The 23,386-nt window shown below is 46.4% G+C and overlaps 1 protein-coding gene and 1 long non-coding RNA gene across 7 annotated transcripts in view; one reads left to right on the top strand and one right to left on the bottom strand.

Annotated features, from left to right (window-relative positions):
• The window catches only part of NFKB1 (nuclear factor kappa B subunit 1), a 125,030-nt gene extending 103,573 nt beyond the window's left edge, over positions 1-21,457 (top strand). For all 6 annotated transcript variants that reach the window (XM_012179609.5, XM_027970852.3, XM_042251201.2 and 3 more), the window contains 11 exons: positions 296-481; positions 1,973-2,114; positions 5,399-5,513; positions 11,338-11,539; positions 12,147-12,316; positions 12,637-12,739; positions 14,552-14,676; positions 16,424-16,490; positions 16,817-16,989; positions 17,805-17,976; positions 20,532-21,457. In XM_012179609.5, the coding sequence (XP_012034999.2) occupies positions 296-481; positions 1,973-2,114; positions 5,399-5,513; positions 11,338-11,539; positions 12,147-12,316; positions 12,637-12,739; positions 14,552-14,676; positions 16,424-16,490; positions 16,817-16,989; positions 17,805-17,976; positions 20,532-20,689 (1,613 nt within the window). In that variant the 3' untranslated portion in view covers positions 20,690-21,457. The remainder of the gene's footprint in view (positions 1-295; positions 482-1,972; positions 2,115-5,398; positions 5,514-11,337; positions 11,540-12,146; positions 12,317-12,636; positions 12,740-14,551; positions 14,677-16,423; positions 16,491-16,816; positions 16,990-17,804; positions 17,977-20,531) is intronic.
• LOC114115280 (uncharacterized) lies at positions 9,952-20,532 on the bottom strand. The gene is made up of 4 exons (XR_003589661.3): positions 19,189-20,532; positions 16,679-17,597; positions 14,525-14,758; positions 9,952-13,472 (listed from the first exon to the last, which is right to left on the bottom strand). It is a non-coding gene; the product is annotated as an uncharacterized LOC114115280 (long non-coding RNA).
• Positions 21,458-23,386: the final 1,929 nt, after the last annotated feature.

Here is a 23,386-nt window from a genome sequence, read left to right as displayed (position 1 = left end):
AGTTTCTTTCTTCAGGAAAATAAGAATGAAAATAAACAAACAAAAAAAACAAATAGCTCCCTAGGTCCCACAATTTCAATAGAAAATAACATCAACAGTTAGTGAAATTGTAGGTGTTAACATATCCTGGAAAACAGATCATTTGAAAAGGAATTTTAAATTAACTGTTTTTCTTTTCCCTTGGCAGTAAACCTGCCTCTACCTTTGGCTGACCTTTGCTGAAACAGTGAATTATAACTGAGTAGATCTTACTGAGAAAAGGCTGATTTTTTTTTTTTTTTGGCTTTTATCTTAGGAACCATAGACACCCCATCTAAAAATGACCCTGAAAATTGTGGCAAGAGTGATGACAGAGAGGTGGTAAATCTCTCCGAGCAAGTAACAGAAACCACAGAACGAGATGGAGCATCCTGCACGGGGGGCACTGCCGCTAACCTGACGTGCTCGGTAGGAGTAAGAGAAGAGAACTGCAGCTTCCAGGGTGAGCGAGCTCGTGCAGGACGGAGGACCGCGTGGCACTGGCTGGCGAGGGCTGAGTCAGGTCTGGGTGGAGAACCTGTTCCCAGAAGACAGGTTTATCTTCTGTCGACCTGAAGACTAAAGATGACACGTCCACATCTGGTTCTGTGTGCTCTCCGGAGCCCTGTATGCCTTTTGAAAAGCCCGCCGGGTCACTTTATTCACTCTGGGGTTTCCATTTGCCCAGTGTTATCTCTGGCAATAAAGTACAGACATTTACATATGCTTCTCCCGTCATGTCATGCAGTTTTAGGGTATCAGGAGAGATAATCTAGATCATTTCCACCGCAGACAATAGAGAGCAGTTGGCCTAATTTTGACAGTCTCCCTTCTCTGCCTGTAGCTTGACTTGTCACACTGAGGTGGAACTGCCTGAAAATAGGAACTTTTCCCTTTATGCTACTGCCTTCTTTGGAGAATTAGGATTAGGAGGGACAGTGCCTATTTGGAACCAGTACCCATTAGGGTATGAGTCACGACTCTAGGTCATCCCAGATTATGCTTGGAAGACTTTTTCTATAAGAGAAAGATAGTGAATAAGTAGAATTGGGGGCTAATAGGGTTTCTGCTGCATATTCTTTTTTTCTTAAATGTACACACCATGCTTAGCTAGGGGGCCATAATAAACAGGCCACACACAGGATTTGGCCTGCAAGCCACAAGTTTCCTCCCACTGACCTTCAGGAAACAAAGTTTACAAGAACACCAGTGGCTGTAAAGCAACTACACCCCAATAAAAATTAATAAAACAAAGTCACAGACGATAAAAATAAAGACCTAACACACAAACACCAGTGGCTCAGAGAGAGTCTGTCTGTGGCAGAGACTGGTTTTTGACACTTCCTGCCCAACAAGAGAGTCATTTAAGATTCCAGTGAAGGATTATTTCCCCAGGAGATTGCTTCTTTACAATCGTGGCAAAATCCAGTGAGCATTATTTGGAGATTGATTATTCCCCTTAAAATACCAGACATTTCTGAATTTCTTTTCCCCAAAAAAATTGTAGACAGATTTTTTTGAGATCAACCTCTATATTTGTCAGTGAGCCAACATCCACTTGTGCTTTTTGCAGTGGACACAGTCCAAAAGCACTGAAAGGTGTGTGTGTGTGCACGTGCTTGCTCAGTCGCATCCGACTCTTTGCAACCCCATAGACTGTAGCCTGCCAGGCTCCTCTGCCCATGGGATTCTCCAGGAAAAAGTACTAGAGTGGATAGCCATTTCCACTGCCAGGGAATCTTCCCGGCCAAGGGATCGAACTTGTATCTCCTGGGTTGGCAGGTGGATTCTACCACTCGGACTACCAGGGAAGCCCCTGAAAGGAGCATTTTCCACTAAATCAATGTGTCTCAGGGTCTCAGAATGCTGATGCTGACGGTGTTGGCCTCAAGCATGCCATTCCTGTAGAGCAAGTACAGGAAACTCAACTGTGACTGTGATCATTGCTTTGCAGATAACCTCTTTCTGGAGAAGGCTATGCAGCTGGCCAAGCAGCACGCCAATGCCCTCTTTGACTATGCAGTGACAGGAGATGTGAAGATGCTGCTGGCCGTCCAGCGCCATCTCACTGCCGTGCAGGATGAGAACGGGGACAGGTAAGTCAGGACTTTTGTAAACAAGGTGTTTTAAAGGGACAAAGAGAAAAGAATTGTGTGCATGCTGGCTAGAGGTGAGACAAATTGATTGAAGTCACTGAATCCTGCTACTGAAGCATTCCCTCAAGAAAAAGAATGCACCAGTAAGGCTGAGTGGTGTCATCTGCTTCTCTATCCTGTGGTTCCCACCTGTTGAGTTCTAAAATAGCTGGTTACTCATCCAAGAGTACAGCACTCTGGGTTAGAAAACTAAGATGTGGGTGGCAAATGGTACTTTTTGAAAAGCCCTGCTTCATTTGTTGGAATAAGATTTAGAATACTATCTAATAAACATTTTGTTTATTGGAATATTTTTGTTTATTGGAATAATGTAATAAAGTTTGGTCTTACCACATGTCTAAAGTGCTTATTATCCCCACTGCATACCTGTGGTAACAGTAATCTCAAGGAAAAGCCCAACAGAGACCAGCACAAGAGCAACAATGACAAAATGATTGAGAGGCCATCATCATTCTCTCCTGGTGGGCAGCTCCTTCTCTACTGCCTGTGTTAATGGCCACCAGTCTGTGACTGGACCAGACTCTTCTGCTCTCACCCACGTGGTGTGGGAGTCCGCCATTCCACAACCATGCTTCCCCCTTCTGGTGTCGCAGGGCTCATAAGCGCAGGGACACCTGGCTTTTTTCTAAAACAGTTCTCCTCATCCTTTCACTGAGACATCTAAAATAATCTCAAAAGCCTATAAAAATAGCACGCGACAGCAGCTCTCAAGTCCAAGTCCAGTGGTTTGCTCAAAACCTTCCCCAAAATAGCATCAACAGTGAGAAATCCTTCTCTCTGGAAGAGCTCTTGGGTGCTGTGTCTTAAACCTAGTTTAAACACTGAAGCAAATGCTTTAGGAAAGTGCCAACCTCAGGGTTTCAAAGAGAGACCTTTGTTCTCATTCCTTGCAGTGTAACCAAGGATGTGGTGTAACCACTGGCCTTGTTATACAGTATGGGAGGAACCAGCACAGCCATCGCTGTGTAATGTCATCAACAGCAGAACGTGTTTTACAGGGTTAAACAATCCAGTTAGCATTCAGTAGCATATAACCACAAGAGAAAGCAGTTAACCAGGACAGGACAGCAGTACTTCAGATGACATTCTTAGGGACCAGCTGATGAGCCTAAGAAAGGTGAGCGCATGTTAAGTTAGAAAGGGACCGCGGGTGTCCGAAGGGAGGACTGTGCAAAGGGATACAGGCACACGCATTCAAGTGGGGGCATTGAGGCGAAGGTATGAACGGATGTGAGGACCTGGAAGTATATGGAGAGGCTGGGGACAGAGCCTTCCCTGCCCAGGCAGGAAGTGAATCCTTAGAGCCCCCTCCCAGGTCCCCAAACACTCTCATGCAAGCACGCCCTCCCTCCGGACTCCCCGCAGCTGGAAGCCAGACAGGTGAGACTGGGGAGGCCAAGGAAGAGTCCTCATAAGAGTGCAGACAGGAATAGCATTGAGTCTTCACAGCTCAGGTCCCTTGTTTTCACTGAGCGTACTGTATTCGGCTATTAATCTGAATCCTGTGGCCATTAGTCATCACAGAAAATACAATGAAAAAAAAAATTCTGGTACTGGGGAAATTCCCATAAGGGTGTGAAAATTTATGGGGGAGGGGGAATGTACTTCTGCTATGAAATGCTGAGCTACACATGGAAATTTTTAGGCAGTTTTTGAAGTACGACCTTTTTCTTGGTATACATACATCATGTCTGCATCAGACTTCAGGACCTTTTCATCCGTCGTCTTTCAGTCCTAAGTTTCAAAAGACAGTACTGAAACCCTGAGATAATTCATTTAAAAATCTCTCTCAAATCATGATGCCACTATGTCAGTGTTAATCCCACGTAATACACACTTGCTATTGCCAAGAAAGTGGCCTGAGGAAAATGACCCCTGCCATGTTTAGAGAAAATGCACCCTGTGCTCAAATCCCGTATGTGCTGCCACCACGGGATCCTCCGGGTGTGCGCTGCACCGGGATCTGTCCATACCTCGGAGGGTTCATCATCCGGGATGTTCACCACCACCCCACAGAGCAGCGCACACGTGCCCCTGAAGCAGGAGACCTTAAGGAATTGAGGGATGGCTTTGGAGCAAGACAGTCATGGACGTGATATATGACCTGGATTGAGTTCTCTTATACCCATAAGTCTCAGTTTCATCACCAAAAATAAGGATAATATTACCTACCTTGTAAGACTATGATTAATATGATAATGTATGTCAAATGCTTAGTGTAGTCTGGTATTCCTCTAAACAAACAGTAGCCATTTTTTATTCTTGTGTCATTTCCAATTAGTTTTAATAGTAATTTTTTTAAACAAATTTTGTTTTTAGGAGTGATGCTTGGCACCTGCCAATATTTGCAGCCTCATTACTGTAAGCCCTCAGTTTGTTCGGTCATCCTTATTTCAGTGTCTAAATTGTGTGCCAGGGCTGTAAGGCTGACCCAGAGAGAACCAGCCTCCAAGAGGCTCAGAAGACAGAGAGAGAGGACGTACAAAAAACTGTAGTTGCTCAACCAAACAGAAAACTTGAGTGGGGGACAGCTTGCTCTGCCTTGGAAACTGAGAAAGTCTTCTCCAAGGATGTGAGTTTTGGACTGGCGCATGAAGGATAAAGAGGCACTGTTGAGGCAGACAAGAGGAGCAAAACCATTCCAGGCAGAGGAGAGAATTCAGGGGAGAAATACAATCACATTGTTCCTCTGGAGGTTTGCTTCAAGGCTTCTTCCTATAGTTACAAGTCTAACTCCACTCTCCCCTCTTGGGATCTAGGAAGTTCTTCAAGAGCCACCACTTTGTATTTTGGAAGAGGGGGCAGGGCTAGGTGAGATAACTACGTTTTTCTGAACAAATCCTAGTTCAGGCATTTAACTCATCATCTGTGTGTCTGGGTAAGTCAGGGAAAAGTTAGAGAAGAAAATGCCCTGAAACCATAGCACAGAGGCAGGGCTAGGATTTGAACTTGGAGACTTCTCTGCCTCAAAGTCCAGGCTTCTTTACACATCAAGGAGTCTGAACTGAGCCCCCAGAGACCAGGCAGGCTCTGTAAGTGAGCAGGCAGTAACACACCCACCTCGGGTTCAGGATGTTTCATAGATTCCAGACATTTGCGCGCCAAAGGAAACTAGGTAGGAGAGCCAAATTCAGTTTACAAATCTAATCCTATCGTGGGAACCTGTTTTGTTTTTTTTTCCATTAACACTTTAGCTGATTATTGCCACTATATTTTTATTCCAGTGTCTTACACTTGGCAATCATCCACCTTCATAATCAGCTTGTGAGAGATCTGCTGGAAGTCACATCTGGCTTGATTTCTGATGAAATTATCAACATGAGAAATGATCTCTACCAGGTAAGCAGAAATATCTAGGAGAAGACTGAAGAAAAAGCCATGGTGTGTACCTGTGCTTGTGTGTATATTAATGGTAACATATAATGTTAATAGTAGCAAAAATAAAACAGTGTATCTCTGTACGTAATAGCAAAAAAGCCCATTACATAGGAATGTTCTTTTATGAATGAGGACCCTTTGATCTATGGGTATAATAGCAGTCACCCCACAGTGAAATTGAGCATCCTGCCGAGAGACTGCAAACTTGAAGCTTCAGAAACTTGCCAAAGCAGACAGTCTACTGCAGGATAAATACATCATCCGTGTCAAGAAAAAATAGAATTGAAAAAACTTTTCAGTTTGAAAAGCCAGTGATTTACAAGAAGTTTGAAGTGTGCTGAACAGGTTGACAGCATCTAGATTAAATGGTTGTCGAATGAAGGGGTGCTGAGTCAAGAATAAAGAAAACTAAAAAGGTTGCTTGAGAAGGAACAAGTGTCTTTCAAAAAACAGAAAATTCAAAATACAAAATAATAATAATAACATTCAAGGTGAAGTAAACAGGGAACACTAAAGAGATTTGCCCAAATCAGATTCACACAGAAATTAGGTAGACTTAAAAGCAGGCTGAGGAACTCTTGTTACAGAGGTCATCAAGTATCTCAGAGAGTAGAGCTGACTGGAGACCCAGTGAGGCTGCCTGGTGGGTACACGCAGATTTCCGGTGAGGGAAGGAGACTGCGGGCGTCAGAAGCAAAGCTGGGACGCTGGTGTAGGGAGCCGGCAGACCCTGGCCAGCCTCCCAGGCCAAGGGGCCACGCTGGGAGGAGGTGAGTGGGGTCTGCACCCTCCCTCTCCCCCGGTGCTCTCCCTTCCCGCTGCCTTTCCCCGGCCCCACCAGCCTTCTCTACAGCCTCCTGGTCTTGTGCCCTTCTCAGATTTTCTGTTTTCTCCTTCCCTTCAAGACTCAAAATGACTTCCCAGTCCTCCTGGGCCTCCACGGCATGCCCAGATGCCTGACTCAAGCCTATCCCTCCCTCTAAAAATACAGACACCCACCATGTACAGATATTTATACAGTAAAGGTGCTTGTTCCAGTTCTTAATTTTTAAAGCAGTGATGTGAGTCGTTATGTAAAAGCAATAGCACTGAAATGTTTACATGTAGCTCCCAGTAGATCTTTATCTGTGAATAGATGGATCAGGTTGATCTGTGTCTCCTGATAAGGGAAAGTAAGTTTCCCATTGGATATTAAGGCATTAGGCCACGTCTTTGGCTGTCATGCTTAAGATCGAAGGGAAAATGAAGCTGGGGAATTCTTCACTGACTCATAACTAGGAATGAGGTCTAATTTTAGGTATGTATTTAAAGGATAGCTTCTTCACATTTTCATACCAGTTTGGGTGTTGCTGGTATTTGGAAAGTCACTTGGCCCATAAAGCTTGAGTCTCTCAGGCTTTAGGACCGACTCTTCCTTTCACCATCACAAGAATACAGATAAAACTGGAAATGGGACCTTGTACTTCTCAGTCCCCCTTTCAAAGAGTGCTTAAGTTCAGTGCCTGTATGTCAGATTCAAGGAATTGTTTTTCTGTTTATAAATAGGACCTGCAAAGGACTCTGCACAACAGGCTTAGTAGTTATGATTTATTATGTGCCAAACTCCTCACTGTATCATTCGGGTACACCTATTGAGACTGTCCACTGTGCTGGGGACAGAACTCTGAAACCACCCCCTTTGATGCTTCCATGCCTTCTGATGTGGGGACTCTTGGGGGCATGCAGGTTCACTTCCTGCACCCGTTTACCATCATTTTCATTAATGGGCAATGATTTGGGACCCCCTGGCTGGCCTTTAAGGTGTCAAACACACACCCAGACTTTTATTTGGGAACTAGAAACCCACTAATATTTAAACTTTCATTTTTCTGTTGTAAAAGTTCTCTGTTAGCTATTCTTGATGGGAAATTATACAGTTCCCTAAATAATTTGGATTATTTGGCAATTGTCTGAAACATGCTCCCAAAATACCTTTCACTAATCTTAGTACATTTCTGTGGCCATCTGTCGTGACCAAATCTCTCTTCCACCCACCCTCTAGAGAAAGCTGCACTCAAAATAATATAAGTACATAGGGTTAAGATTTTTCTGAAAATATTTCTGAAATCTTTTCCTTTTAAACTATTTTCTCCCATTCCTCTGCTTGCAACATAAACAACCACTCTAGCTTGATACCAATTTTATTTGCATATGTTTCCTATAAAACCTGAGTGTGGGGTTTGTGCATGTATTTTTTGTTTTTAATTATCATATATATGTTTGCAGTTTTTAAAATAGTATGTAAGGCTATGCATTAGAGAATCAAAGTTACCCTGCCTAGCAGCATACAAGTTCTCAGTCCCACTCCCAAATATAAGTATTTCCCTAGGTATTTGCTACCTTAACATGCATACTTTAAAGTAGACAGATATTTCAATATACCTTTTCAAAATTTATTTTTAATTGGAGGGTAATTGCTTTACAGTGTTGTGTTGGTTTCTCGTGTATAAGAGCATGAGTCATCCGTAAGTATGCGTGTGGCCCCTCCCGCCCAGCCTTCTACATTGTCAGAGCACCAGGCGGAGCTCCGTTACCCCACAGCTTCCCAGTAGCCGTGGTTTACACATGGTGGTCTGTGTGTTTCAGTGCTGCTCTGTTCATCCCACCCTCTCCTTTCCCTGCCGTGTCCACAACTCTGCTCTCTGTTTGGGTCTCTCTTCCTGCCCTGCAAAGAGCTTCATCGTTACCATTGTTCTGGATTGCACATGGATGCATTAATATACAATATTTGTTTTTCTCTTTCTGATTTCACTCTGTACAACAGGCTCTAGGTTCATCCGTCTCGCTAGAACTGACTCAAATGTGATCATTTTTATGGCTGAGTAATAGTCCATTGTATATATGTACCACAGCTTCTTTACTCATTCATCTGTTGCTGGACATCTAGGCTGTTTCCGTGTCCTAGCTATTGTAAATAGTGCTGCAGTGAACACTGGAGTACGTGTGTCTCCATAGTGACTGTATCAGTTGTGCAGGAGCGTTCCCTTTTCTCCACACCCTCTCCAGCACTTACTGTTTGTAGATTTTTTTGGAGTACATGTGTCTCCGTAGTGGCTGTATCAGTTACATTTCCCCAGCAGTGCAGGAATGCTCCCTTTTCTCCACACCCTCTCCAGCACTTATTGTTTGTAGATTTTTTGATGATGGCCATTCTGACCAGTATGAGGCAGTACCTCATTGTAGTTTTGATTTGCGAGTGATGTTGAGCATCTTTTCATGTTTGTTGGCCATCTGTCTGTCTTCTTTGGAGAAATGTCTGTTTAGGTCTTTTGCCCGTTTTTTGATTGGGTGGTTTTTCTGGTATTGAGCTGTATGAGCTGCTTGCGTATTTTGAAGACTAGTCCTTTGTCAGTTGTTTCATTTGCAATTAGTTTCTCCCATTCTGAGGGTTGTCTTTTCATCTTATTTATAGTTTCCTTTGCTGTGCAAAAGCTTTTAAGTTTAATTAGGTCCCACTTGTTTATTTTTGTTTTTATTTCCAGTATTCTGGGAGGTGGGTCAAAGAGGATCTTGCTGTGATTTATGTCAAAGAGTGTTTGGCCTGTGTTTTCCTCTAAGAATTTAATAGTTTCTGGCCTTACATTTGAGTTTGTTTTTGTGTATGGTGTTAGGAAAGTTTTTTCTTACATGCAAACCATGGTGTATTATACATACTGCTTCTGCTTTGCAAAAAACTTCCTTAAATTTTTAATTTTAGATTCATAGGTGGTTGCAAAAAATGTACTAGGAGGTTGCATGTACCCTTTACCTGGTTTCCCCAGTGATAACATCTTGTATAACTCTAGTCCAGTATCAAAGCCAGGAAATTGATATAATCCACAGATCTCACTTGGGTTTTGCCAGTTTTACTTGCTCTCGGGTGTGTGTTCATACAGTTCTTCGTGCATGTATTTTTAAGTTGCATGGGTGGCTTTGTCCTACGTGTCACGATCTCTCTGCCTTCACTGTTTGTGGAATTTATCCATGCACCTCTGTATACAACTAGCTCATTGCTTCTACCCCTGAAGAGGATCCTGTTGTGTACATCTTCGATCTGTTCTGTACCTGTTTCCCAACAGTTGACACTTAGCCAGCCTCTCACTTCCTACCTCCAGACAGTACTTCGGTGAAGAGTCTCACTCACATGCCCTTGTGGATTTGTGTCCCTCAGGCAGGAATTGGGTTGCTGGGGTGTTTGTTTACTTGGCTCTGCAAAATGTCTGCCTAAGTCCACATGCCAGCAAGCATGGTATTAAAAGTTCCTAGATTCCTACATTGTATAATTACTTTAAGATATAATCCTGGGGTTTAGGATCTAAAATATCATAGAAAACCTTCCATAAGACCATAGAGAGAAAAAAACAACAACAACAACAACTTACCATTAGTAAAAAAAAAAAAAAAAAGTTTATTAAGAGATTTTTGTATGATATGAAAATTATATTAAAACTACAGATAATGTTAAATCTCTGAATGGTATAATGTGATTTCAGGTCTTTTTTCCAATCTCATTCTCTTTCCTTTCCTCATCTCCCCAAATGACATATCTGATTACTAAACACAGTTTATTTTTTATTTTGAGAGGAAAGCTCATGGCTATAATGTCTAAAGTTCCAAGGACATGATTCATTTCAAGCCAGGCTATAGTTCTAAACGATGAAAAAAAAAAGGGGGGGGGGGCGGGTAGGGCAAAAAGAGAGTAGAAATGTTGGGGAAAAAAATCCTGTTTTGTTTCTGTTATATTAAATAATCACTGTAATGACGCAGCACAGTATCTTTCATCCCATTCTCACCTCGTGTGCCCAACAAGGATGTTGGTGGTCCACCTGCTGTCACCACTACGGCCAGAAACTGCTTACTGAGAAGGAAAGTGTAGGCAAATTGTCCTTAGAGAGACTGGATTTCACAGGCTGCTGTGAAATAGACTGATCTGTATAAAAATATACTGCTGTTCTGGCAGTGACCTAAGTTCTTTGAAAGATACTTTCTTGAGTGTGTTTGTCTTACTCATCTCGAAAATGCAGTTTTCAAAACATCTCATTTGCATTCACTGAGGTGCCGCTTTGTGGGCAGGATAATCAAATGGACTACTTATGCACCTGTTACGTGTCAGCAACTTGGCTCGTTTGTCCATCTGAGCCTTCTTTGTGAGGTGGCTTTCTTGTTCTCTTATGCCTTTGAGAATCCTTTTATAAAGTGTGGTGGCAGAATCCTGTTGGTTGGTCTCATGGATCTTGTCCCTGGAACAATATTTTTTAATTTACTGATTTTTTTTGCATGTCATTATAGAATGACAGTGTCTTTGTCAATTGGTTTCTGCTGGGTAGTTTGTTTAAACATTTTCAGTAAAACCATAAGTTGATTTGGTTCGTTAACATATGATTTCTAAGGTGAAGTTAAGACTCCTACTAGAAATTCAAGAAAACCAAATTTACTAATAGGAGTTAACTGTCAAAAATCAATTGACTGCAGCCAGAAACAAAGCTATTAAGAATTGTAAAAAATAAAAACTTTTTAAAAAATAAAAAGAATTGTAAATATAAAAAGTAGTTTTGATAACTGACTAAATGTCAGTCCAATGTATATTTATCATTAGCATATGATATGGAATGGAGAGTAATTCATTTGCACAGGTGAGAACTTAATCTGGGAATGAGAAATGGGCCCTCAGTATGATGCCACCTGTCGCAGTCACAACTAAGCCAATGGATTACACGTGTCTGTGCCACTGACCAGTGTCACCTCCTGCCTCTCCTCCACTCCCTAGACACCCCTGCACTTGGCAGTGATCACCAGACAGGAAGCTGTGGTGGAGGACTTGCTGAGGGCGGGCGCTGACCTGAGCCTCCTGGACCGCTTGGGTAACTCTGTTTTGCACCTCGCTGCCAAAGAAGGACATGATAAAATTCTCGGTATTTTACTCAAGCACAAGAAGGCAGCACAACTTATTGACCACCCCAACGGGGAAGGTAAGAGACAATCACACATCGTGGTGTAACCTCTGTCTGCTTTCCAAACAATAAGTAGCTACCAGATAAATGTGCCTATTTGATCTGCACCCCAAAGTGCTTTCCTTAACCACTGGGAATTCATCGTCTCTCATGGAAATTTCCATTGCTGGCTGCAGCTAATTCCTTTAAAGATGATCTGGAATAGTTAGTAGGAGGGAAAAGCAAGACCTGAGCAAACACCATTCTGGATATGTATAAAAAGTATTAGCTGCTCAGTCATGTCTGACTATCTGCGATCCCATGGACTGTAGCCCGCCAGGCTACACATTCTCTAGGCAAGATACTGGAGTGGGTTATCATTCCTTTCTCCTGACCCAGGGATCAAACCTGGGTCTCCTGCATTGCAGGCAGATTCTTTACCACCAGGGAAGCCCCCTCAATATGTAGAAAGCATCCTTTATTCAGAGAATGTTTATGTGCTCTCATTGTCTCTAGAACACAAAAGGAGTCTGGGGTTTACATGCAGGACAGCTGACTTACAGCACCTATAAAGACTGGAGTAGAGACCCATGCTGACCCCCAACAGCCTTGCCTCCCCGTGACCATCCCTATGCTTGGGCCGTAGGTCTGAATGCCATACATGTAGCCATGATGAGCAACAGCTTGCCGTGTCTGCTGCTGCTGATGGCTGCGGGGGCCGACGTCAACGCCCAGGAGCGGAAGTCGGGGCGCACGGCCCTACACCTGGCTGTGGAGCATGACAACATCTCCTTGGCTGGCTGCCTGCTCCTGGAGGTGAGGGATGCACTTACCTGCCTTCTCATTCAATTCCCAAGGGTATCTGGGAAAATCTTTTCAAAGAACAACTTGGCTAACAGCTCATCTCCCTACCGTCGGCTCTACCTGTGTAGTATCTACTGGAGGCTTCAGAATAGCCGCTCAGGCCCTCCAGTATTCCCCTGCCCGGCATCTCTGAGGATCTCTGCACTGGCAGAGCCTGCCTAGAATACAGCTGGGCCTGTAGCATGACCTGGAGAGCCACGCATGCAGGGGAGGTGGGGACAGAAGGGCGAGAGGACCTTGAGCTAACCGTTTTCTGTGTGGGCGGATTTTAGGGTGATGCCCACGTGGACAGCACCACTTATGACGGAACTACACCCCTGCACATAGCAGCCGGGAGAGGGTCCACCAGGCTGGCGGCTCTTCTCAAAGCAGCAGGTAAGGCAGCCTGGTAGTCAGCCCTAGAGAATGTCATCAGGAAGGCAAACCCAGACTGCTAGAGCAGCCAGGCCGCCTCCTTAACCTACGGACGTGCTGCAGAAAGGCACAAATAAATAAAAGTGGCTGCAAATCCCACTTAGCAGCCATGAAGGCTCTGTTTGTATTAGTAACCCTGGGTGCCATGCTGATGGTCATGTTAGTTTTTACTCACCTGTTTTGGATTTGGATTAAGTTGAGTCCCATGACAGGAGATCCTAAGGTTGAACTGAATTCCTTGTAGAATTTGGAGCAGTATCAACCTTAAGGTCCCATCACAGGTCCTCAGAAGGAAGCGTTTATTGGTATAATAAAGCACTTGAAGACTTCCATTTGTAAGAAAGGTCTCTGAGAAGCCAAAATGATAGGGACAAACACATGGGCCGTGTGTCAAGTGCTGTCATGTACCAAACCCTAAAAACTGCTAGCTTCTGTTGGGCTAGGTATTTCACACTGTCTCATTTAATCTTACTTAATCTGCAGTGACCCTTTGAGACACATCCCATTACTATTCCCATTTTATAGCCAAGGAAACAGACTGGTGAGACTTTTGCATCCCAGTTCCTGGACCCCAGTAAGGGGCAGAGCTTGAGTCACATCTTGTCACCTTGAACTTCCAGACTCTTCTCTCTCTGTTTCTCTCCCCTGCTTGGCTCAAGGATGTAGAGTGTTATTCCAATTCAACCCTTTCATCCTGTGAGATAAAGGAAAATTATTCCTGCTCATCTTTGAATCTCCACTGCCTTCTACATTTAGAACCTCAAAAATGTTTAATTGTAATTGGTATCTCAAGCCTGTCCTGGCATATTTGATTTACTTACAAGGTTATTGTTTTTAGAAAATAAATGCCTCACCAATTCAAGAAAATAGCAGATTAAATACCTTCTTTAAAAAAAACACAACTGAGACTAGGAAAAATATAAGAACCTTTTCTTTGGCACCGTATTTTTCTGACATCATATCCCAAATAAGCAGCCTTCTCTTTTCTCCTTCATCAAGCTGAACATTCCCATGAACAAGAGACGGTGATTGTAGTGTTTATGGTTAGTTTGGGGAGTCACTGGTTATGATAATAAAATGCCTTCAGACTAGAAGCTATGACCTTTCAATAACTACACATCCTACCAGAAGGTCTTCTTGGTGCTTTGCATTTAAGGATCAGTGCCATAACCCAGGAATAAAACACAACAGGTTGGCACTAGACAGAAAGCAGCTTTGCTCTTTTGAGCAAACAGGTGAAGACACAGAAACACGAGGTGCCAGGCATCAAGTTGAACACATGGGGCCTTAAGCCTAAGGGTGTGCCCTTGTTGTTTAGTCGCTAAGTCATGTCCAACTCTTTGTGACCTCACGGACTGTAACCCACCAGGCTCCTCTGTCCGTGGGATTTCCCAGGCAAGAACACTGGAGTTGGCTGCCATTTCTTCTCCAGGGGGTCTTCCCGACCCAGGGTTGGAACCTTGTCTCCTGAGCCACCAGGTAGCCCCTATAAACCACCGTCCTCAGTCCTCAGGTTAAAGGTGCATCGCTCACAACTATCCTATGGGGTCAAATGTGAGCGTCAGTCCAAGTCTGTGTTTTTGACAGTATCCGTGGCTATACAGAGCTATCATTGGTCACCTTTACAGTCAAGATATATTAGAATTTAAAGGCAGGTTTCTGGATATTTTAGTGGAAATGTATTTTATATATTCATAGAATCTGACCCCTGTGGGAAGTGAGGAGCCGAGAAGATGTGGGTTTTACCTAATGCTGTGTGACTTGGCTCCACAGGAGCAGATCCCCTGGTGGAGAACTTCGAGCCTCTGTACGACCTGGATGACTCCTGGGATGAGGATGGAGAGGATGAAGGGGTCGTACCAGGAACCACTCCTCTGGACATGGCCTCCAGCTGGCAGGTGAGCCCCGCTCCACCAGCGTGTTGGCTGCCTCGGAGGCGGCAAGTGGTCTTCCTCAGTCTTTATTCCCCAAAGCCCGCACCTGGTATTTTTAAAAGACAGGCTGCTTGTCACGAGCTGTATTTATCTTGAAAAGCCTATCCGCTAAAGATCTAGGTCAGCAGAGTTCTGAACATAAAAGCGTATGCCTAATCAGATCAGAGTTAGATGAGAGAAACTCAGAATTCACAAAGCGTGTTGCCCATTCTGAACTCAGACCAGAATCCTTCCCATCTGAGTTTCTGAAGCCAGGATGCACGGCATGGTTGGCCTGAACTTCAGTAAGTAACTGCTGAACATGAGACGAAATGGGGATTCTTCTGGGGGGTTTTCATCAGTGGAAACAGAAAAGACTTAAAGCCTTCCTCAGAACTCTGCTGACCCAAGATCTGAAGGTGAAAGCGGTTACCAGGTCCTTGGGCTCAGGGAGGGGAGCCACAGGAGGAGGTGGGCAGCACACATCTCCAGCCCAACTAACTGAACTCCTGAGGGGCAGGCGCTGCTCCCTGGCAGAAACCGCCTCCCCAGGGCCCGTGTGGCGTGAGCTGAGTAACCCTGCAGAGAGCCCACTGCGTTGAGCGCCTGGTCTTCCCAGAAGCCTCACCACAGAACACAAAGATAAGCCACTGGGTGACCCGGCATGGTCCTCACCCGGGCCAGTCAGCCAAGTGACTGCAGGGAATGCAGGAAAGCCTCCATAGCTATGGAGGTTTCTTTTTCCTTTACATGTTAACTTTTATTGGGGGTATAGTTGATATACAGTGTTGTGTTAGTTTCAGCAAACTGAATCTGTTACACGTATGTCCACTTTTTTAGATTCTTTTCCCATGTGGTTCATTACAAAGTATTGAGTAGACGTCCCTGTGCTATACAGTAGGTTCTTATTATCTTTTATCCCAAGACTTTTTTGCCCCCTCAGTTAAAAGGTGAATGGTGGCACGAGGCTATCCTCAAGCCTTGTGAACATTTGTACACCTCAATCTGCTGCTGCTGCTGCTAAGTTCCTTCAGTCGTGTCTGACTCTGTGTGACCCCATAGACGGCAGCCTACCAGGCTCCCCCGTCCCTGGGATTCTCCAGGCAAGAACACTGGAGTGGGTTGCCATTTCCTTCTCCAATACATGAAGGTGAAAAATGAAAGTGAAGTCACTCAGTCGTGTCCAACTCTTAGCAACCCCATGGACTGCAGCCCCCCAGGCTCCTCCGTCCATGGGATTTTCCAGGCAAGAGTACTGGAGTGGGTTGCTATTGCCTTTTCCATCAATCTGAGCAAGCTTAAAAAACTGCTTCTCATGAGTCTTTTTACCAGGGAAGAGGGGCAGCCAGACAGTACAGCTTCATAGCACGACTTGGGGTCAGTTCTTGCCCTAACTCTCAGGGAAACGTCATTTACCATCGACTCTGACCAGCACGTGGCTGCTTGGGTGGCCTGGACCTCCTTTGTCCCTCAAAAGGGCTGTGGCCTGGTTCTTTGTGAGGCTGGGTGGGGTCTTCCTATGTGGCTCAGACAGCGCTTGTGGGGCACAGCCTCCTGGGCCCAGAGCCCCAGAGGGCAAACAAGTCTGCAGGCCAGGGCACCGACACCCCTTCCCACTCCATCTTAGTGGGGTACAAGCCCCTCCTGAGGAAGAAGGGCTGAGTTCCTTACCACAAAGCAGCTGATTTCCCTGGTGGTCCCTGTAACATCCCCATGTTTTTCTTCCCAACAGGTATTTGACATATTAAATGGGAAACCCTATGAGCCAGAGTTTACGCCTGATGATTTGCTGGCACAAGGTGAGCTATGGGAGGACCAGGTGCCCTGAGCCAGTGTCACCTCCATCCTGACCCTGAAAGGGGCTGAGGGAGAGCCGGCGTTACCCAGACTCTGCTGTGAAAGGCGGGGGCTTCTCTCAGAAGCAGGGGGTCCTACCACGGAGAAGGTCCAGCTGTGACCTACCACAGCGTGGGCTGTTCTTGCTCACCTGGGTGGCTGCTGACTCTCCGGTGCAAGAGCTCGACTGCTTCCCTGGGGTGGGAGGGGGAGCCGTGTGGCCGTGACCCGTCCCTGTGAGAGTCTCTGATCAGTTAGGATGGTCATGTTTCTTCTTGATCTCCTTTAGGAGACATGAAACAGCTGACTGAAGATGCAAAGCTGCAGCTCTACAAGCTGCTAGAAATTCCTGATCCAGACAAAAACTGGGCTACTCTGGCACAGAAATTAGGTCTGGGGATACTGAACAATGCTTTCCGGCTGAGTCCCGCTCCCTCCAAAACCCTCATGGACAACTACGAGGTAACGTATCACCTTACGTTGTCCCTGTAGTTCAGTCGCTAAGTCACGTCCAACTCTCTGCGACCCCCTTGGCTGTGTTTATCTGACTGTGTTAACATTACCGGCCAGAGCACAGCCCCTTCCCCTCTCCCTTAACTCTGAGCAATAAAAGCTTAGTCACTCCCCAAGTCCTGGGAGGGTGGCCCAGGCCAGGAGGAAACCCACCTTGGTTGTATTCAGATACTTTGAGGTGTGCTGCAGAAATGCTACTTGGAGGGTCAGGATGGTCACAGAACGCCGCTCTCCTGAACAAAAGACTGTGGCCCACATCCGTGCCCTCCTCCACCCCAGCACAGCCCTTGGTCTCATGTGAGCACATCCCGGAAGCAGCTCTCTGTGAGGTCACTCCTAGCAGAGCTGTTATCTGGTGATGCTTCTAATTTCTAAAATAAATGCTGAAAAACCGCAGGGTGAAGTTACTTTCCATTGAAAATTCCATCATTGCTCATCTCTCAGCGGTCTTCAGAGCTTCAGGGAGACTATAGGTTTCACTCTAGAGCTTTACTGCCTCGGCAGTCTCTCTGCTCACTATGAAGTGCTTCTCTGTGATTTCCTGAGTGGTCTCTGAGCTGAAACAGGAAACTTGATTCAAAGACCATGTTGAGGCTCCCTGCTTTCTTTTTAGAGGCTCTCCACCGACCTTCCATGCCCCCTGGCTATCTCAGTGGAGGAGGCAGCCTGGCAGGGGGACAGGGTGTGGTGTCGAGTTTACAGCCTGCCTGCTTATTTCCTGCACAGGCTGGAACATAGAAGCACACTCTTCCTTCATTTCTCAGGTCTCCGGGGGCACCATAAAGGAGCTGGTGGAGGCCCTGAGACAGATGGGCTACACCGAGGCCATTGACGTGATCCAGGCAGCCTTCTGCACCGCAGACACCAGCCCGGCCAAGACCACCTCCCAAGCCCACTCGCTGCCATTTGCCCCCGCCTCCACAAGGCCACAAATAGGTAACGAAAAACAGACAGAAAGCAGTTGAGACGTGCCTCTGGTCTCTGGGGGTGTGGCCTGTCCTTCTCACCATCACTCCTGAACACACTGTCCCCGCGTCCATGTCCCTCTCAGACCCCAGGTGCGTCATCCCCCCCCCCCCACCGCTACTGCTCAGGGAGGGGCTGTCCCCAGCACAGTCACCTTGACACACGAGTTACTGAGGTCCGCAACAGACGACAAAAACACCACGATACTGGTGGTGAAGGTAAGCTCAGTTTCTCTCACTTCTTAAATTTATGAGCGGGATGAGCAGACCAATGTCTGTGGAACCAGGACTAAGCGCCCCAGACTGTGGGCTAACACCCCGATGTTTCCATCAGCTGCTCAGCGTCCTCCCTCCAGGGGTCCCCTCATTCCTGCTCCCTCAGCTGCCTCCCCCGCCAACCTCCACAACACTGACCTGTCACCCTGCCTAAACACATAAGCACAAGAGTCCTCCATCTCGGCTTCTCCTTCCAAACTGCCAGCACATCTTCCTGCTCCTTACTCACCCAGTGTCCTCGCCTCACTGCACTGAGAACACAGAAAGAGCTGGAACTCTGGTTTTGCACCAGCAAACCCCCCAGCCCACCCCTCACCTGTCCAGACACTCCTGATTCTTGCCTCTCTCACGTGTCAGCCTTTTCTCCTTCCCGACCGGATCCCCTGGTAAGTAGGTATGGTTCCCCTCATCTTTTCAAAGTAAACAGAAAACAAACACTCCCTTGATCCCCAGCTGCAGACCAGTTTCTCTGATTGAACCAAGCTTCCTCAAGGTCTGTAGCTATTCTTCACACCGCATGACGTCCTTCCTTGACCCTCTGTGGTCAGTTCCGCCTGCCCCTGCGGCGGGAGTCCTCTCACCACGAGGACCCACGTCCACTCAGATCTGCTCACCACTCTTCTCAGCTGCCCCCGGGCACAGGTGACCACCGCCTCCTGCTTCAGGCCACCTGCCCCACGCCATGCCCACCCCCACCTTGTCTCAGCCTCCAGAGCCCCCTCCTCACGGCCCAGGGCTCAGACCCCCTCACGCCCAGACTCAGCACTGCCACGGCGCTCGTGGGCAAGGCAGTGCTCCAGGAGGCCGCGACGCCGTGAACACTCCCTGGTCCCAGCACCTCCCAGCGCTCCCTCCAGCCTCCTCCTCTCTGTGACCACCACCCTCGACCCGTGCCCCCATTTCTTACCTCATTTCTGCGGCAGCTCCCAGCTGGTTTCCAGTTTCCAGGCTGTTACTCTGTCAGCACCTACAGTCCATTCTCTACACACAGGGAGCGTGATTCCCTTTAAAAATGCCGTGGCTCTGGTTGTGTGCGCTCCTCTTCAGGCATCCACTCAGCCAGTCTCCGCTGAGCGCATCCTGCCTGCCCAGCACTGTTGCGGGCGGTGGCGGCCCCGGGCTTGTCTGTCCTCTCTTTCCTACGTGGTGTTCACACGCCCCCTCCTGCTCCCTGCCCTGTGTTCCTTCCGCTCCCCCAGCTCGCTGCACTGATCCAGGCCCAGGGCCTGTGAGCCTTCTCTTCCCCTTCCCCGCACAGGTCCTTACTTGGCGGGCTCCTTCTTGCCACGCGTTTCAACACCAGTGTCTCCTCGTCAGGGTGGCCGTCCTAAGGGAGTGAGGACAGGTGTTACACACCCTTTAGAAGAGAGCAGGGTACCCCCAGAAAACCACCCTCATCTCCTGTCCATGACCTGATGCTCCTTCCACACTAAGAAGTAGGTAAACACTTCTATTTTAAAAAGCATCAAGCCCTCATTTTATAGTTATTTTAAAAATACCTCACAGTTCCTAGCACACGACAGAAGCCCATAAAGACTGATCGGTTGAATAAATCCATCAGTAACCATGGCCTTTTCACTGCCGTGAAGGTCTTACTGTTTCAGTGCTGGAATTTAACATACAAGGAGCCCTCTGACTCGGGTATGGTAGACTTCTGTTTTCCCTGGTCACTCTCTCCCGACAGGAAATCATTCACACTCTTCAGCTCCCTAGAGACACTTCTCAAAGGGAAATCAGACCTACCTGCCTAGTAGAAGCACATTTTCACTTTTTGGTTTTTTTTTTTTTTTTGCTACCAAAATGTTCCTGAGGCAGTGTATGGTGTCGAATAGCATGTGCAGCCCAGAGGCTCATTTTTAGCTCCTACTTCTGTCACCAACTTATTTTGCTTACATTCAGCAATTTCCTCTGCTATACAATAGGTAGTAGGTGGAAAAATAACGCCTAATTTCTAAGAAAAAAAGTACACTTTGAGTCAAGAAAATTCAGAAAGGATTCTGACAAACACAAGGCTAGATTGTAAGAAAGAGAGGCAAAAACACTTGGCTGATTCTGATGGTTTCACAGCCTTTGTATCGCTCGGTGTCTTCTGCCCCACCCCACTGTGTGGGTTGTGGGGATGAGCGGAGGCCCACGACGCAGCCCACGAGCCTGCCTGACGCACGGGGAGCCCCGCTGGGGTGGAGGCACCCTGCAGGCCGGCCTGGCCACGTCGGGTGCAGCCCCGTGACCCATGCTTTCTCTCTGCAGACGAGCTCCAGGACGACAGCATCTGTGACAGTGGTGTGGAGACCTCCTTCCGCAAACTCAGCCTCGCCGAGTCTCTGACCAGCGGCACCTCCTTGCTAACTCTTAACAAAGTGCCCCATGACTACGGGCAGGAAGGACCTATAGAAGGCAAAATTTAGCCCGCTGGCAGTTTCCAACACCGAGGAAACCAAAGCTCGGAGACTCCGCCGTGTCGCCCGGAGGAAGGAGGCGCACTCAAGGGTGCTCCGAGGAACACAGGCTGGCCTGGAGCACCCTGGATATAGTTCCAGGCCTTTTACACGTGGGTTTCTTCTTTGGTTCTGAAATGAATTTTAGCTCAGCTGACGGTTGGGCTGATGCCCCGCCGGGAGAGCAGTAGCTTGTCAAGCTTTACCAGCCGCCTTCTGTTGCCATTGCTGCTGTCCCTCTGCTGCCCGCCCTCTCATTACAAGCTGTCACCCCCGCCTGGCCTGCCTTCCGGCTGCCCACAGCGCAGGTGTGCACTCAGATCAAGGCTTATGGAAAGGGATGTCACCTTGCACCTTGGTATGACTTTAAAAGACTCACTGCGACTTCCCTGGGGGGCCCAGTGGTTAGGACCTGGCGCTTCCACTGCAGGGGCACGGGTTCCATCCCTTCTTGGGGAACTATTGATAAGATCCTGCAAGCCAGGTGGCAAGAGAAAGGAAAAAAAAAAAAAAAGCTCACTGCTTTTTCTAATTGTGTCTGTGATTTGAAAAAGGAACATGTACATGGCAATATTTAAACATGATTACAATCAATGCTGAAAATGGTATTTCCTCCCTTTTCTGCATTTTGCTATTGTAAATATGTTTTTTAGATCAAATACTTTTAAAGGAAAAAATGTTGGATTTATAAATGCTATTTTTTATTTTACTTTTATAATAAAAGGAAAAGCAAATTAATGACCTCATCTTGTTTGATCTCTATAAATACTTTTCTAAGATTATACTTTATAATCACAGGATCACTGTTCTCAGATTCACAGCTCACTCTAGAATCAAGTTTTTGATCCAGAAATGAATAACAACAAAAATTATCAGAAGTGTTTCAACTGGAGATGAAAGCTTTCGGTTTGTCAAATCCTTGCTAGGCTAGTTTTATGTAGGCCATATCACCTCATCTTCCTCCATGTCAAGCACTGTTCTTCAAGCCTCTGTGTTCCCCATGCCTCTTGTGATGAAGTCCTGAGACATTAGCACAACAGAGGCCCTGCGACAGGAAGACTTCCAGCGAGAATTTACCTTATATCTTCTGGATCTCATATCTGCTGAACAACCCGCCGCAGCTTCTGTAGCCCTTGCTGTCTCACTTTGCACTTTTATGCCATGGAAATGCTTCTTTTCTTCAACGTCGTGAACCAACCTCTTCTAGCTTCAGACTTATTTTCTGCAGCTTGCCTCACCTCTCTCGTCTTTATAGAATTGGAGAGTTAGGGCCTCACTCTGGAACAGACTCTGGCTTAAGGAAATATTGTGGCTGGTTTGCTCGTCTACCCAGACCACTACAACTTTCTCCACATCCTTAATAAGGTTCTTTTCACTCTCATCATTTGGGTGTTCGCTGGAGCAGCATTTTTCATTTCCTTCAAGACCCTTCCCTCTGCATTCACAGTTTGGCTAGCTGGTGCGAAAGGCCTAGCTTCCAATCTGCCTTGGCTTTTGATGTGCCTTCCTAAGTTTGGTCATTTCTACCTTTTGATTTAAAAGGAGAGGCGTAACTTTTCACTTAAACACCTACAGGCCACTAAAGGGTTCCTAATTGGCCTGATTTCAGTATTTTGTGTCCCAGGGAATAGACAAGCCCTAGAAGAGACAGTGACAGGGAACGGCTGTTTGCCGGAGCAGTCGGCGCACACACACCATTTATCGAAGTTTACCAACTTGTATGGATTGCGTGCAAAGCAGGAAACCCAGGTTCGATCCCTGGGCGGGGAAGATCCCCTGGAGAAGGGAATGGCAACCCACTCCAGCATTCTTCCCATTGGCTATAGGGCATGGAATCGGAGTCAGACATGACTGAGTGACTGACCAACCAGCAGCACCACTGACTTGTAAGGACGTGGTTTGTGACACTTCAAGACAATTACAATAGTAACATCAAAGATCACTGACTACCATACCAAATATAGTAATAATGGAAAAGTTCACAATATTTCAAGAATTACCAAATTGTGACAGAGACATGAAGTAAACAAATACTGCTGTAAAAATGGTGCTTGATAGACTTGCTCCACACAGGGCTGCCACAAACCTTCAGTTTGTTAAAAAAAAAAAAAAAAAGAAGGAAATGCAATATTAGCAGAGCACAATAAAGAGAAGTACAATCAAATGAGGTATGCTTATATTCCAGTTTTGGGAAATTATTTTTCTAAAATAAAAATAGCTCTGAGTCTCCTTAACTCTCCAACACCAAGCATATGCCTCCATTCCTCCCCCAGTTCCATGCCCCTGTGACAGATAGTTCTTTTCCAAGTGGCCGTGACAAGGTCACCAGTTTTGCCGTATCATGCCGACACTCCTGAGAGGTGAGGCCTGTGTTCTGAGGGGCGAGGCCAACGTTGCTTCCCTGCATGTCTAGCCAGGCCTGTGACAACGGCAGAAGTGATGGTAAGTGACTCCTGAGGTTAGGTTAAGAAAATGCAATACAGCTTCTTCCCAGAATCTCAGGTCAGGTCTCATCCTGCTGGAAGCCAGTTAGCACGCATGCTCTGAGGGAGCCAAGTGGCCATGTGGGGAAACCACCAACAGAAATGGCAGACGTGTGCAGGAGTGAAGCTTTGAGAGGATCCCAGCCATCAATCAACCCTGAATATTCACTGGAAGGACTGATGC

Source organism: Ovis aries, chromosome 6 (assembly GCF_016772045.2).
Source record: "Ovis aries strain OAR_USU_Benz2616 breed Rambouillet chromosome 6, ARS-UI_Ramb_v3.0, whole genome shotgun sequence".
NCBI lineage: Eukaryota > Metazoa > Chordata > Mammalia > Artiodactyla > Bovidae > Ovis > Ovis aries.
This window is presented reverse-complemented; position numbering and strand designations above follow the sequence as displayed.